The sequence below is a fragment of the Aegilops tauschii genome, chromosome 2 (assembly GCF_002575655.3).
Source record: "Aegilops tauschii subsp. strangulata cultivar AL8/78 chromosome 2, Aet v6.0, whole genome shotgun sequence".
Taxonomy (NCBI): Eukaryota; Viridiplantae; Streptophyta; class Magnoliopsida; order Poales; family Poaceae; genus Aegilops; species Aegilops tauschii.
In genome coordinates, this window is record NC_053036.3 from 179,212,959 (window position 1) to 179,228,522 (window position 15,564).

The 15,564-nt window shown below is 44.7% G+C and overlaps 1 protein-coding gene across 1 annotated transcript; it reads right to left on the reverse strand.

The window, feature by feature from the left end:
• Positions 1-11,839: 11,839 nt before the first annotated feature.
• LOC109758047 (equilibrative nucleotide transporter 3-like) lies at positions 11,840-15,308 on the reverse strand. The gene is made up of 9 exons (XM_020316887.3): positions 15,261-15,308; positions 15,047-15,151; positions 14,786-14,941; positions 14,566-14,709; positions 14,378-14,483; positions 14,128-14,303; positions 13,887-14,047; positions 13,540-13,798; positions 11,840-13,457 (listed from the first exon to the last, which is right to left on the reverse strand). Exons 1-9 carry the CDS (start codon positions 15,306-15,308, stop codon positions 13,350-13,352), a joined length of 1,263 nt encoding a protein of 420 aa, XP_020172476.1. The 3' UTR covers positions 11,840-13,349.
• Positions 15,309-15,564: the final 256 nt, after the last annotated feature.

Genomic DNA, 15,564 nt, shown 5'->3' on the forward strand with positions numbered 1-15,564 from the left:
ATCGCCTCATCTATCACGTCTGCTCCATCCCCACAACGCGGCCTTATCCTGCTCCACCGGAACCGCAACATCCTCACCGACTCCTCGGACGAAGCCGAGGCCTACTCGGCGCCACCAAAGAGGTTGTACACTCATCACATCGCACATTCTCCTTAACTCGACCTCCCGGCGCTGACGGTGCTCCATCCTGCACCCCCATGGAGCGGCTCCCTCGAAGCTGGCGCTGCGGGTGACATCTCCACGACGGCTCTCCCCTAGTGCGAGGCCCCTTCGGCGGCGGCGTCCATACTAGCCGGATCTGCTGCTGCTGCTCCGGCTCTCGCTCGCTCGCGCAACAGCATCTGCTCCGGCTCTCGCTCGCTCGCTCGCGCTGCTGCTGCTGCTCTCCCCCTTGCTCGTGCTGTTGCTCTGCTCCAATTTAGCCACACTTCAGTCGACTGAATCAACTTTTGGGTCAGTCGGTTTTCAGGGGGTGGGGGGCTCGCCGGAGTTAAGGAAGAACCACCCGCAGCGGGAAGGGGGCTTGCCGGAGAGGTACCCCACTATCTATCTTAGGGTTCAGGGTGGGGGGGTGGTCGCCGGCGGTTGGGGGGCACGATGGTGGGGCGGTGGTGTGGGGATCACCGGAGAAAAAGCTCAGCGCGCGGGGGGGGGGGGGGGGGGCTAGAGGGCTGGCCGGGGCGGCGGCGGACCGGCGGTGGGGAGTTGTTTCGGGTCGACGAGGCGGCGCGGGGGTCGGCGAGGCGGCGCGGGGGCCGGCGGTTCGGCCAGTGGTGGCTGGCGGATCAGGGGGTGCAGGTTGAAGATGAACTGCAGGCCCTCCCTAAACTACATGTGAAGTGCCTCTCTGCTACCATTGCGTTCAGTTTCGACAATAACATTCAGTTTCCACAGTAAATTTCAGTTTCGCCAGTTAAGTTCAGAGTCAATAGTTTTTACCTCGTCTGTTGTAGTCAGGTGGTTTTTGGTGATGTAAATTTTACGAGCATAATTGGTTTGGTGCCAAAAATAGGCATGCCAATGTTTGGCATTGTGCCAAATATTCGCTACTACTTGGTTGGTTACGAGTTGTCTTGCCTATCTCAAATAAAGTTGCCAATATTTGGCAAGTCTTGGTATTGCCAATATTTGGCAATTCCAACATTTGGCTAGCCAAATATTGGCATCAAACCAATCATGCTCGTAAATCTATCACTTTTTGGTAATGTATTTTACATCTTCTATAGGAGATGCTATTAGAATTCCACTTGAGACTAACGATGTTTGTCTTGTGCTGCTTCAGCCTCGACGTCTTATGGTTCACCGGAGCTGCCCCATCGACGGAACGATCCATCACAACAGATCAGTGCCCTGGACGCCGTCTACAGATTCCTCGGATCTTCCTCCACACCTCTGACAGCCACCTCTGCCTCAACTTCTTCAGCGACCAACCCAATGATGCTGAGGTTGACATGGCTACGACAAAGAGGTTGTACACTTGTCGCATCACTTATTACTCTACATTCATGTCGATCCATTAGGGCTATTTTGGTTCAACGGAAAAACATAGCAATAGGAAATTTTCCTATGGCACTCTACTATTCAATTATTCATGCATTTTGTTGAAAGAAATGAAGCAAAAGATCCACCTGGATCTACTTTTCAAAATCCTATGAATGAAAACAAGACCAAGTGCATAAGTGGTAGAATAACATTCTAACTGTACACGCTTTCATATGGTTTCACTTTATTTTGGCCATGTTTCTTTGCATTCCTCTGCTCCTCCAATTCGTGTGAACCAAACACCCAAGTTGACAGAAATCCTGCGTTCACAAATGCTCTGTTAACCATGTGCATTCCTAACCTATTCCGGTGTTTTTCCTCCTATCCTGCGTTTTTAGAATCATGCAAGCCAAATGAGCCCTTACAGAATTACTTCAGTTACAGGTAGGTGTCGAAGAAAACTTTGTGTGGTTTGTCCTGCTCCTGCCGCGACGTCGTCCACCTCACCTGAGCTGCTCCATCGATAGAAGCATCCACCAAACCAGACATCACGACTCCTGACCGTCTTTCGCTGCCTCAGATCTCCTTCCCTGCCGCCGGCATCCACCGCAACGGCATCACCATCATCGACTCAGCATATGAACCTGAGGAGTACACGTGTCCACAAGAGAGGTCGCACTCTTTTGTTTCTGCTTATGTTATGCATTGCTTAATATTACCTGCTACATTATTGTCCTGTTCACCTCTTAGACTCCAAGTCAGGTCCAAATTGATGTTCAAACTTGAGTTTTAAATTAGTTGTGGGGCACATATCGAGGCAGCAATGAATAGTATCTCTGTCTAATATCTAGTTCACCTAGGGTATGCCTATGTTCATCTTGGGTGGGAAACAAATAGTAAAGCAATCATCATCTGTTTTTATTAAATTAAAGCAATCATCAGCCTGCTATCATTATTTTTGGATCCATCCACTAGTTGTCACCATTACTCTAGATTTCTGCATGCTCTCCTTACGTAATATCACTATATTTTTTTGTATGCATGTCAGATATTGTACACAGTCATGCTGAACATGTAGAGAAAAAGAGAAGAGTTTTGCGTGACAATACAATGTTATGCAGGCATCGCTCCATGGTGGGTTCAATGGCAAACCCCCCTCTCCAGATTGTAATCCAGAGGAAGATATCTGTTCTGAGGCGGATTCCGATGCAGCTGACCACTCCTATTTACCCCCCAAGGTGTTTGCTCTAACTTGGCATGATGATGTTAGTCATATCATGCATATGTTTCCTTGCAGTGCCTACTTTCGACATCATATATGTCATCTTCTTAGTTTAGACATGTTCTGTAATGCCACCTGTTTAGTTTCAATATTATATATGGGAATTATGCAGTCTCATGTCTTTTAGGCAGCCATAATATATGTGAAATGTGCAATGCCATCCTGTTTAACCAGGCATCATATACTTGAATGATATCTTGCCCATCCTTTTCTTCATTACATTTCCATTTGTCGACAATGTTTGTACATTAAACTACTCTTCCTGTGAATTAGCCATTTGAGTGGGTGATGGAAAAAAATCTGGAGTGAAAACAAGGCCTTCAGAGCAGACAGTGCTACCTGTCGAAGCAGATCTCTTGCTGGGTCCCGATAGCTCCTCAGAGATGGATTCAGAGACAGATGACCAGTCCTATTCCCCCACCGAGGTGTATGCTCTAACTTGGCATAGTTATACTGCTCATATCATGCATATGGTGTCTTGCATTGCATAGTTTAGACATCATATACACAATATTCAACACCATGTTCTTAGTTCAGACATCATATATGTGAATGCCCTCTGCTTAGCATATAAATCACATGTGAATTAAATCATGCGATCCTGATTACTTAGATAATATGTATGTGAATTATGTCATGCGATCCTGTTTAGTTAGTCATCATATCTTTGAATTATGTTATGCTATGCTATCTAGTTTAGATAGACATCATATATGTGAAATTATGTCAAGCTATCCGTTTTAGTTAAACAATATACATGTCAACTATTTCACGCACTCTTTTTTCCACACTATCTATTACATCTGTCTCTCATACAATGTCTGTACATTCAACTATGTCTCCTGTTTATCAGCCATTTGAATTGGAGCGGGTGATGGTAGTATCTAGCGGAGTAAAAACACGGTCTTCAAATAAAACAGTGCTACCTCTTGGTGGAGATAGCACCCCGGTTGTACATGCACGAAAACCAGCCCTACCACACATAACCCAGACTCTCGCAGATTTTACCCCTACTGCGATGGAAAGAGAACCAACTTCACCTAATCTAACCCCAAACCAAGCAGATAGTAACCGAGTTCCTGTTGACACGGCACCATCTCCATCACAGAGATCCCAAACAAGAGCAGTTAGTAAGGCAGCTCCAGTGCCCAAAGCGCCAGTACTACCACGACGAACCCCAACTCCACCAGTTAGTACACCTATTCCTGTGGAGGAAGCACAACCAGCCATTCATAGTTTAGCATCTGTCGCATTTGATGTTGTTAAATCCTATGTGCGTATCTTCCCATCATGGAAATATTATACTGAAGATGAAGGAAAATGCCAGTTGCAGGTGTTTGTCCCGGAGTGGCAATTACTTTGCTTTGTCCCATACATTCTACCTCCATGATGGTTATAATACAACAAATTTTCCCATTTTTCTCTATAGAGAAGGACCAATTTGGAAACTCAGGATGAGGTAACCTGTGCTAATACCTCTGCTATCTTCAAGAATGCTTGGTGGCAGTATCGGAATTACCTGAAGAAAACGTACTTCACTGGCAAAGAAACTCATCAAATTCCCTTACGTTCTCCTGAGACACATTTACTGGATGATGACTGAGAACGCCTTGTTCTGTACTGGTCCCGAACCAAGAATGTGGTAAGGTCTATGAGCTCATTTTATTTTAAGTATTATATGCGTGCGTCTTACTATACTCTGTTCATGTAGAACAAGTGCTTAAACCTGAAGAACAACTGTTCTCATTTAAGATTCCATCGCTATCGTGCATACTGCTTTCCTCTTGTATCACTGTATTTACTCATACAAACTTATTTTTAAATTGAACGATCCAATGGAAACTCCAATGGCACAACATGTATGTTTACGCATGTTTCTTTAACAGGTTTGCTCTTATAAATAGCTCTGTTGATTTCAATTTCAATTGTGTATACAGTTGACTTCTCATATCATGCACATTACTAGCATCACAACAGGGCCAATAGTGTTGTTGTACATGTAGACTCGTGGCACCCATCTGAAATCTTGTTGTGCCGTGTAGTTTCCCACGCTTTGTATTCTTTCAGTGCTGCTTTCTCTTGAACTGATATGATTTGAACCGTGTCTCTATTTTGATTTGGCAAGACAATGCAGTGACCATAGGACATAGATATATGTTTGTTTGACGCTTTTATAATTTACTACTTGGCAATAGAAGACTCGGTAGTTTAATCTTGTCCACCTTACTAATGAACTGGTTCACCGAAATGAGTTTCATATACTAGTACATGCTAAACCTGTTATGTGTCTGCTTGTTTCTTCTTTTAGAATGCTGACATAATATTGGGGAAGAGTGCCTTATTAAGCAATGGTAAAGGAAGTAATGCAGATAAGGTTCAGGATTGAGAGACATCCTTGTTGGTCTCCAACAAAGCTGATAAAACAACTAAGGAAAACTATCTTGAAGACAGTGAGACAACCCCAAAGTCCTGTCTTGGTTTACTGTTCGAATTACTGGCCACTACCGCTTGCACAAGCTATTCAAACTCACTGTCTGAATCAGTTCGGTTTCTTGAGTCTCAACTACAAGCTTAAAGACATCGATTAGCTGTGCTGCGACAAGAAGCGGAAGGACTGCGGAAGTCCCTGGAGCATTCAGATGCATACTTTCTGGTGCAACAGCAAGCGTTGGAGGATTTTAGTGCCAAACAGGACAAAGCTAATAAGCTTGCTAAGCTTATTGCCAGCATGGTGGATACCCAGGATAGCGTTTCTTGAGCTCTTCTGAAGTTGTTTTAGTTATGGACTTGTTTTGCTCTCGCGTTTATTTGCACTGGTGGCCAATTTTGACCGCCAGTGTATGTAATATGCTGCTTTGTTCCCTATATTTGCACTGGTGGCGAACTTTGATGCCCAGTGGATGTAATATATGTAATAGCTGTATTAGGCTAGCGTTAATTGCTTGCTTATTTATTTCCTTATTGTCTTGTTTAGTTGTTTGCTTGTAGTCACTGCACTTCTTTTTCCGCATTTTTCTAGTGGCCACAATAACCTATTTTTGGTAACTAGGCCACAATAATCATCATGGCAACACATGGACTGTTGTAACCATGGGCCTCCTGCGGGCCATAGGATCCATGGGCTTTCTACGGGCCGTAGGATCCATGGACTTTCTATGGGCCTTATGATCCATGGGCCTTCTACGGGCCGTATGATCCATGGGCCTTCTACGGGCCGTAGGATCCATGGGCCTTCTGCGGGCGTATAATCATTTCGCCAAACATGGGCCGTACTATTCATGGACCATAACGGTCCGTTAATAGGCTATATTTGATAACGCTATGAAAACAGGCCAATGGGTTAACGGGACATAAACGGGCCGAATGTAACCACGGGCTGAATTTGGCCCACAAACGGAACAGGCCAGTAACGGACCGTAACTAACCGAATTCTAGAAATGAGCCCAAGAATAAATGGGCCCTTAGAAGGCCGAAAGGTAACACGGGCTGGAAACAGCCAACGGAATAATGGGCCGTTAATGGGTATAAAGCGGTACACTGTTCATTATGGGCCAGTTTCATCTCTGGCCTTTAATGGGCCCAGAGTTACAAAGGGCCTCATATGGGCCGAAATACATCATGGGCCATACATGGGCCGGAAGTTGCAACGGGCTGGAATCATATTGGATGGCCCAAATGAAGCTACCGGGCTTAATTCTGATAGGCCATTACGGGTCGGGAGTTAGCGGGCCGTAAATGGGCTATATACGAACACGCCGTTAACAGGCTTTCCGTGGGCCGGCCCGTTACCTTTTAACCAAGTCAAACGGGCCGGCCTTTTCACCGGAATGGGCCTCTGTTAGGCCATGCCACATGTTGATGTATCATAGGCGCCTCCTGTCCAATGAGTGGATGACATCTGTCCCAACGGTGAGCAAACACGTGTTTCCTCCGGCCAATGAGAATTTTACATGTGGAAAATCCCCATTTGTTCGAGCTGTTAACGGGTTATCGGATCCAAAACCAGACCCAATAGCTTAACGGTGACCCGTTACGGTCGATGCCACGTGTCGATCACCCTTGACGAAATCACTTCTATGACGCGCGATTTATCGTCATGGAAGTGGACACTTCCGTGATGATACTTTTGGTAATGTCATGGAACACTTCTACGACAGCACAGGTATGACTATCTTGATTCTGAAAATCGTCATGGATGTACATGCATGACAGAAAACGTGACCTACTGTGACAAACACGTATAATCACGGAAGTGTACTTTTTTTGTAGTGGTAGTGACAGTAGCAACGGTAACGGTAACAGTGATAGCAGTAATTTTGTAGCAATTGTAATAGTGATGATAGCAGTAGTAACTTAGCAAGTACAATATAGGATAAATTCATAGGCATTGGATCGGTGACTCGTTGGATGATATTCATCATGAGATAGTTATAACCTAGGGCGATACAGCACTAGCTCCAGTTCGTCGATATAATGTAGGCATGCATTCCGTAAATAGTCATACGTGCTTATGGAAAGAACTTGCATGACATCTTTTGTCCTACCCTCCCATGGCAGCGGGGTCCATATTGGAAACTAAGGGATATTAAGGCCTCCTTTTAATAGAGAACCGGAACAAAGCATTAACACATAGTGAATACATGAACTCCTCAAACTACGGTCATGACCGGGAGTGGTCCCGACTATTGTCACTCTAGGGTTGCCGGATCATAACACGTAGTAGGTGACTATAACTTCTAAGATCGGATCTAAAACATGGATATAATGATGATAACATAAACGGTTCAGATCTGAGTTCATGGCACCCGGGCCCAAAGTGACAAGCATTAAGCATAGCAAAGTCACAGCAACATCAATCTAAGAACATAGTGGATACTAGGGATCAAGCCCTAACAAAACTAACTCGATTACATGATGAATCTCATCCAACTCCTCACCGACCAGCGAGCCTACGAAGGAATTACTCACTCCCGATGAGGAGCATCATGGAATTGGTGATGGAGAAGGGTTGGTGATCATGAGGAACGAAGATCCCCCTCTCCGGAGCCCCAAACGGACTCCAGATCTGGCCTCCCGATGAATAACAGGAGGTGACGGCGGCTCCGTCTCATGGATCGTGATATTTCTTTCTCCCTGATTTTTTTCTGGAAAAATAGGATTTTATAGCGTCAGTTTCAGGGTCTGCGGGGCCACCAGGTGGGGACAACCCACCTGGGCGCGCCAGGAGAGGGGGGCGCGCCCTGGTGGGTTGTGCCCACCCAGGTGCCCAAACAGAGTCCAAATGCAACAAAACTTCATGGAGAATTTTTTTGGACCAGAAGACACCTAATGGGCCAAGGCTGCACCTGGGGGGTGCTCTGAGGAGAGCACAACCCACCAGGGCGCGCCAGGAGGCCCATGCGTGCCCTGGTGGTTTGTGCCCACCTCGGGTGCCCCCCGGACCACCTCTTTGCTCTATAAATACCCCAATATTCCAGGGGAGTCAACGAAAATCAATTCCAGCCGCCGCAGAGTGCAGAACCACTAGATCCAATCTAGACACCATCACGGATAGGGTTCACCACCTCCATTGGTGCCTCTTCCATGATGCGTGAGTAGTTCTTTGTAGACCTTCGGGTCCGTAGTTAGTAGCTAGATGGCTTCCTCTCTCTCGCTGAATTCTCAATACAATGGTCTCTTGAAGATCCATATGATGTAACTCTTTTTGCGATGTGTTTGTTGGGATCGGATGGACTTTGAGTTTATGATCAGATCTATCTTTTTATATCCATGAAAGTATTTGAGTTTCTTTGATCTCTTTTATGCATGATTGCTTATAGCCTCGTATTTATTCTCCAATATTTGGGTTTTGTTGGCCAACCTGATCTATTTATCTTACAATGGGAAGAGGTGCTTTGTAGTGGGTTCGATCTTACAGTGCTTGATCCCAGTGACAGAAGGGGAACCGACACGTATGTATCGTTGCTACTAAGGATAAAACGATGGGGTCTATCTCTACATAGATAGATCTTGTCTACATCATGTCATCGTTCTTATTGCACTACTCCGTTTCTCCATGAACTTAATACACTAGATGCATGTTGGCTACCGGTCGATGTGTGGAGTAATAGTAGTAGATGCAGGCAGGAGTCGGTCTACTAATCTTGGACGTGATGCCTATATAATGATCATTGCCTGGATATCGTCATGATTATTTGAAGTTCTATCAATTGCCCAACAGTAATTTGTTTACCCACCGTTTGCTATTTTTCTCGAGAGAAGCCACTAGTGAAACCTACGGCCCCCGGGTCTCTTTCTCATATATTTGCCTTTGCGATCTACTTTTCCTTTGCTTTTATTTTCATATCTATTAAACCAAAAATACAAAAATACCTCGCTGCATTTTATTCTTATTTATTTTATTTGGCGTTCGATCTATCAATCTACTACAATTTTATTCATGTCCGTTTGCCTATCTTGAGGCGCCGTTACCCGGAAGGGATTGACAACCCCTTTAACACGTCGGGTTGCGAGGATTTGTTATCTGTGTGCAGGGGTTGTTTACGTTGTGTTGCTTGGTTCTCCTACTGGTTCGATAATCTTGGTTTCATATCTGAGGGAAATACCTACAGCTGCTGTGCTGGATCATCCCTTCCTCTTTGGGGAAATACCGACGTAGCTTCAAGCCGCATCATTGACCTACGAGGTTCGGTAGTAACTTTATCTGAAGTTTCATGATCATTATCATTAGCTTCCTCTCTAGTTGGTGTAGGCATCACGGGAACGGTTTTCTGTGATGAGCTACTTTCCAATTCGAGAGAAGGTACAATTACCTCATCAAGTTCTACTTTCCTCCCACTCACTTCTTTCGAGAGAAACTCCTTCTCTAGAAAGGATCCATTCTTAGCAACAAAGATCTTGCCTTTGGATATGTGATAGAAGGTGTGCCCAATAGTTTCTTTTGGGTATCCTATGAAGACGCACTTCTCGATTTGGGTTCGAGCTTATCAGGCTGAAGCTTTTTCATATAAGCATCACAACCCCAAATTTTAAGAAATGACAGCTTAGGTTTCTTGCCAAACCACAGTTCATACAGTGTCATCTGAACGGATTTAGACGGTGCCCTATTTACGTGAATGCAGCTGTCTCTAATGCATAACCCCAAAATGATAGTGGTAAATCGGTAAGAGACATCATAGATCGCACCATATCTAATAAAGTACGGTTACGCCGTTCAGACACACCATTACGCTGTGGTGTTCCAGGTGGCGTGAGTTGTGAAACTATTCCACATTGTTTTAAATGATGGCCAAACTCGTAACTCAAATATTCGCCTCCGGGATCAGATCGTAGAAACTTTCTTTTCTTGTTACGATGATTCTCCACTTCACTCTGAAATTCTTTGAACTTTTCAAATGTTCCAGACTTGTGTTTCATTAATTAGATATACCCATATCTACTCAAATCATCTGTGAAGGTTAGAAAATAACGATACTTGCCGCGAGCCTCAACACTCATCAGACCGCATACATCGGTATGTATTATTTCCAATAAGTCATTAGCTTGCTCCATTGTTCCGGAGAACAGAGTTTTAGTCATCTTGCCCATGAGGCATGGTTCGCAAGTATCAAATGATTCATAATCAAGTGATTCCAAAAGCCCATCAGCATGGAGTTTCTTCATGCGCTTTACACCAATATGACCTAAACGGCAGTGCCACAAATATGTTGCACTATGATTATCAACTTTGCATCTTTTGGCATCAATATTATAAATATGTGTATTACTACGATCGAGATTCAAGAAACCATTTATATTGGATGTATGACCATAGAAGGTTTTATTCATGTAAACAGAACAACAATTATTCTCTGATTTAAATGAATAACCGTATCGCAATAAACATGATCAATCATATTCATGTTCAACGCAAACACCAAATAACATTTATTTAGGTCCATCACTAATACCGAAGGTACAGTGAGTGTGCGATGGTGATCTTATCAACCTTGGAATCACTTCCAACACACATCGTTACCTCACCCTTAACTAGTCTCTGTTCATTTTGCAATTCCTGTTTTGAGTTACTAATCTTAGCAACTGAACCGGTATCTTATACCTTGGGGTTACTATGAACACTAGTAAAGTACACATTAATAACATGTATATCAAATATACCTTTGTTCACTTTGCCATCCTTCTTATCCGCCAAGTATTTGGGGTAGTTCCGCTTCCAGTGACCATTTCCTTTGCAGTAGAAGCACCCAGTTTCAGGCTTAGGTCTAGCTTTGGGAATCTTCACGGGAGTGGCAACTTGCTTGTCATTCGTTTTGAAGTTCCCTTTCTTTTCCTTTGCCCTTTTTCTTGAAACTAGTGGTCTTGTTAACCATCAACACTTGATGCTATTTCTTGATTTCTACCTTCGCCGATTTCAGCATCGCGAAGAGCTTGGGAATCGTTTTCGCCATCCCTTGCATATTATAGTTCATCACGAAGTTCTAGTAACTTGGTGATAGTGACTAGAGAACCCTGTCAATCACTATCGTATCTGAAAGATTAACTCCCACTTGATTCAAGCGATTGTAGTACCCAGACATTCTGAGCACATGCTCACTAGCTGAGCTATTCTCCTACATCTTGTAGGCAAAGTACCTGACAAGTCTCTTGTAGGCAAAGTACATCTTGTAGGTAAAGAGACTCCGGCAAGTCTCTTTACTCGTTCCGTAATACATCATCCCGCAACTAACTCATTAGTCACATTGCTGGCAAGGCTTCTTATGATGTGTATTATCGAGAGGGCCCAGAGATACCTCTCCGACACTCGGAGTGACAAATCCTAATCTTGATCTATGCCAACCCAACAAACACCTACGGAGATACCTGTAGAGAATCTTTATAATCACCCAATTACGTTGTGACGTTTGATAGCACACAAGGTATTCCTCCGGTATCCGGAAGTTGCATAACCTCATAGTCAAAGGAATATGTATATGCCATGACGAAAGCAATAGCAATAAAACTGAACGATCAATATGCTAAGCTAACGGATGGGTCTTGTCCATCAAATCATTCTCCTAATGATGTGATCCCGTTCATCAAATGACAACACATGTCTATGGTTAGGAAACTTAACCATCTTTGATTAATGAGCTAGTCTAGTAGAGGCTTACTAGGGACACGGTGTTTTGTCTATGTATCCACACATGTATCAAGTTTCCGGTTAATACAATTATAACATGAATAATAAACATTTATCATGATATAAGGAAATACAAAATACCAACTTTATTATTGCCTCTAGGGCATATTTCCTTCAGTCTACCACTTGCACTAGAGTCAGTAATCTAGATTACATTGTAATGATTCTAACACCTAGGTAATACAATTCTAGCACTCGCTTGCTGATTGTTTCTTCTCCCTAGGACCCAACTTCTGCTCTGTAGGGATTCTTTGTCTACAAGGTGGGCTTGTTCTTTCTCTTACTGATATGTGCTTGTTTTTTAATTGATGTTTGTAGTTGTTTTATCAGCACCATGTACCTACTCATCTGTTTGGGACTTTGTTAATTTGAAGCCAAGCATTTATGCATTTTGCCTATGAAAAACATATGTAGCGATGTTGCCTTCTTCACCTTTCGCAATGATGATGTCGAAAATAGAAACCCTAGGGAAATCATGACTGGTCTCCTCTTCTTATTGGCACAAGATAGTGATTAGAAATGACGGCAACAACGAAACCTCTGATGGAAATGATGGTAGATAGAGTGGTCACTTGTTGGCCCTGAAGAGGGTCTTTATGTGAGAGGTGGAGTTGCATGTTAATCGTTTGTTATTGATGGTGATGAACTGATTATTATTGCATGCCACAGTTTGATGATGAATATGACCGAAACATAGGTGGAGGGGTTCCTGGGTGGGCTACATAGGTGGATGATTAGGGAGGAGTAGGATATGTGTGCGTTAAGTGGAGCGGGTACGGGTTGTAAGGCCGTACAGGCTTGTAATGTAACTGTGGAGGCATGCTTTGCCCTCCTTCTTTAATATATGATATGCACACTCGTGCATATTCGAGAAAAAAAAAAAAGATATGGCCGAAACATGAGAAAAATTTACCCTACTCCAGTTTTTATGTCCGTGATATGAAGTTTTGGCGCCCAAATATTGATGATCCACCCAAATATATAAATGAAGGTTCATTCATGTTGATTTGTTCTTTTAACTGAGAATGAAATAGAACATGGAGGCATTTTGTGAAAAGAAGAGAATGCCTTGCCTTTGCATCGATGAATACATTCGGTATCTTTCATTGCGGAGTTTTAAATTCCGGATATAGTCATACGTCTATAATGTACAAAGCTATGACAACCAAAATGCAATAAGATTGAACCTAAATAAAAAAGCAGCGTGAACACACATGGAAAGTGGAACAACAATTACGACGCAGAAAAACCGTGATCATCTATTTGCCTGCAGGTGCTCCAACTAGTTGCAGCCGCCTTGCAGGAAAGCGCACCAACACCAAAACGAAATAAGAAAAAAAAGAGGAAATATGAAAAGTGCTTTTCAATCTGGAACAAGTCTGGATGACATGGGGGCCATGGGTTTGATCACCATCCTTTGCCTATGAGCCACAGCCAGTCAAGAACAGCCCCTAAACATATGCCCGCCAAGAGGCAGAACACGAGCAGGTTTCCGAGAGCATTCTGTTCTGGCCCCTGGACAAAGACACGAGGGTAACTCAGTAGTTAAGCTAACGTGTCCAGTGTGGAATGATTGTGCAATACGAGCTAAGCTAACCTTGTAGGGTCTGGGTGCCTCGGTCAGGACGCAGACCGTCAGGTACCCGTTGCTGAGTCCCAGAGCCGATACGAGGACGATCATCCAGGCCTCCCCTCCGTACCTGGCGGCGTAGTAGAATGCCGGGAGGAGCAGGTACCGGGCGAGCACCGCGGCCAGCAGCCCCCTCCGGGACGTCACCTTGATGCTCTCCACCAGAGGCGCGTATCTCCCGATCAAGTCCGAGCCGTTGTAGCTCGCGATCAGCACCAGCGCGTACCTGCGCGCGTTTTCATTCCATCCTTCGTAGTGTAGGAGTAGTAACCAAAATCTGGATGCATGCCAAAATGGGATGGTGGCTTAATTACCAGGAGCCCAGGCTGTGCGATCCGAGGTCTTCGGCGAGAAATCCCGGGAAGATGGACAGCGTCAGCAGGTAGATGAGGAACATGTCCAAGGCGTAGTCCATGTTCTGCATAAGCAGCTGCTTGTTGCTCAAACGTTCAGGGATGGCTGGGTCGTCTTCAGCCTGAAACGTATGTATGGATCTTTCATTTGCCGTCTGCCGGGAACTAGATTACAGTTTACAACTGGCGTTGAGGGGGCTACCGATGGTTTTGTGTGTCTTTGGAGGCCGGCGGCAGCAAGGTCGGCGGCGACCGTCAGAGATCCCTCGGAAGCCGCCTTTGCACGGTAGAACTTCACTATTGGCAGCTTGGGGAAGACGTGGGCGTACAGCACGACGCACAGCAGCTCGAAGAAGCATGATGCGGAGAAGAACAACACTGCAATATATAGATATGAGCATGAATAAGCAGAAACTCGGAATGAATTGGAGGTTTGATTTGGTGCGACATACTAGCTCCCCTGCGAAGGCCGTCTCTGGATTTCTCGAAAGCCGCTTTCGTAATGAGCCTCAGGGCCGACGTTATTGCGCCCGATGCAGCCATGCCAGCAGAAAATGACTGGATCCAAACAAGTCATATCAATTTACTGTCTCCTAAGTATTTCTCAATTTACTGTATGTTCTGGCACAAGAAATGGCACCTGTATGAACTCCGGGCACATCAAGGATAGGTCGCCGGTCATGGCGCCTTCGACGTGGCCTTCCGCGACGCCAAACACCGCCACAACCGTACACACGCCGATGAAGGTTGCGATTCCACCTCTTCCCGACGTCGCAAGATCCAGCTACGGCGCAGGGGAGAGGAATCGAGCAGTCAATGTTTAATGGTTCAGAACACTGAGTTTCTGAAAATGTGCTTACGATGATGAGAGCGAGCGAGCCGAGGAAGAAGAGTGAGTACCCCACCAAGTTGCGCACCCTGGTGTTTACTTTCGCCTCATGGTACGCGAACACCGCAGCTACCACGAGCACAAACGGCTGATAGGTGAGAGTGATGACTCTGACCGGATGGTAGTTCTGAATTTACAAGTGTCAAAAGTTAGTTCTGTGTGCGCGTGTGTGTGTGGCATACTCGATGTGGAAGAAGAAAAACATTCATATACTAGTAGAAGTTTGTTATACCGGGAAGAGGTGGACGAAGTAATCTTCGATGGTGAGCATGCTGTTGTACCCGAAGAGGCATCCGTTGCCCAGAAGCCAGCAGATGAAAACGCCCAAACTCTTGCCCTGATCAACGCATGCATATCATATAGATGCTCGAGGTGATTCAAGGCATCGATCGATCGATCGAGCTCAGAATTATCTCAGGAGGAAAATGATGATGCATGATGCAAACCTCCTGAGTTGTGTGCACCCCGCGGTGATCATCTTCGCCGTATGCCATGCCTAGTTCGCTTTGGTGGCCCTGTAGAACAAGAGCAAGCAACACAAATGAGAAAAGAAAGACCTCGGGACGGCTAGCATCGAAAGCGTCATCAAAGGAAAATACTTATAAGAACCCTAGCTAGCATATACGCTTAGGATAATCAGACGACACAGCTACGCCTCTTTCTCGGTTAGAGTATGTTAGAATTAATTCGAGGCAACCGTCGATTATTCAAGGACTAAACAATTACATGGAGCACGACACCGACATTTGT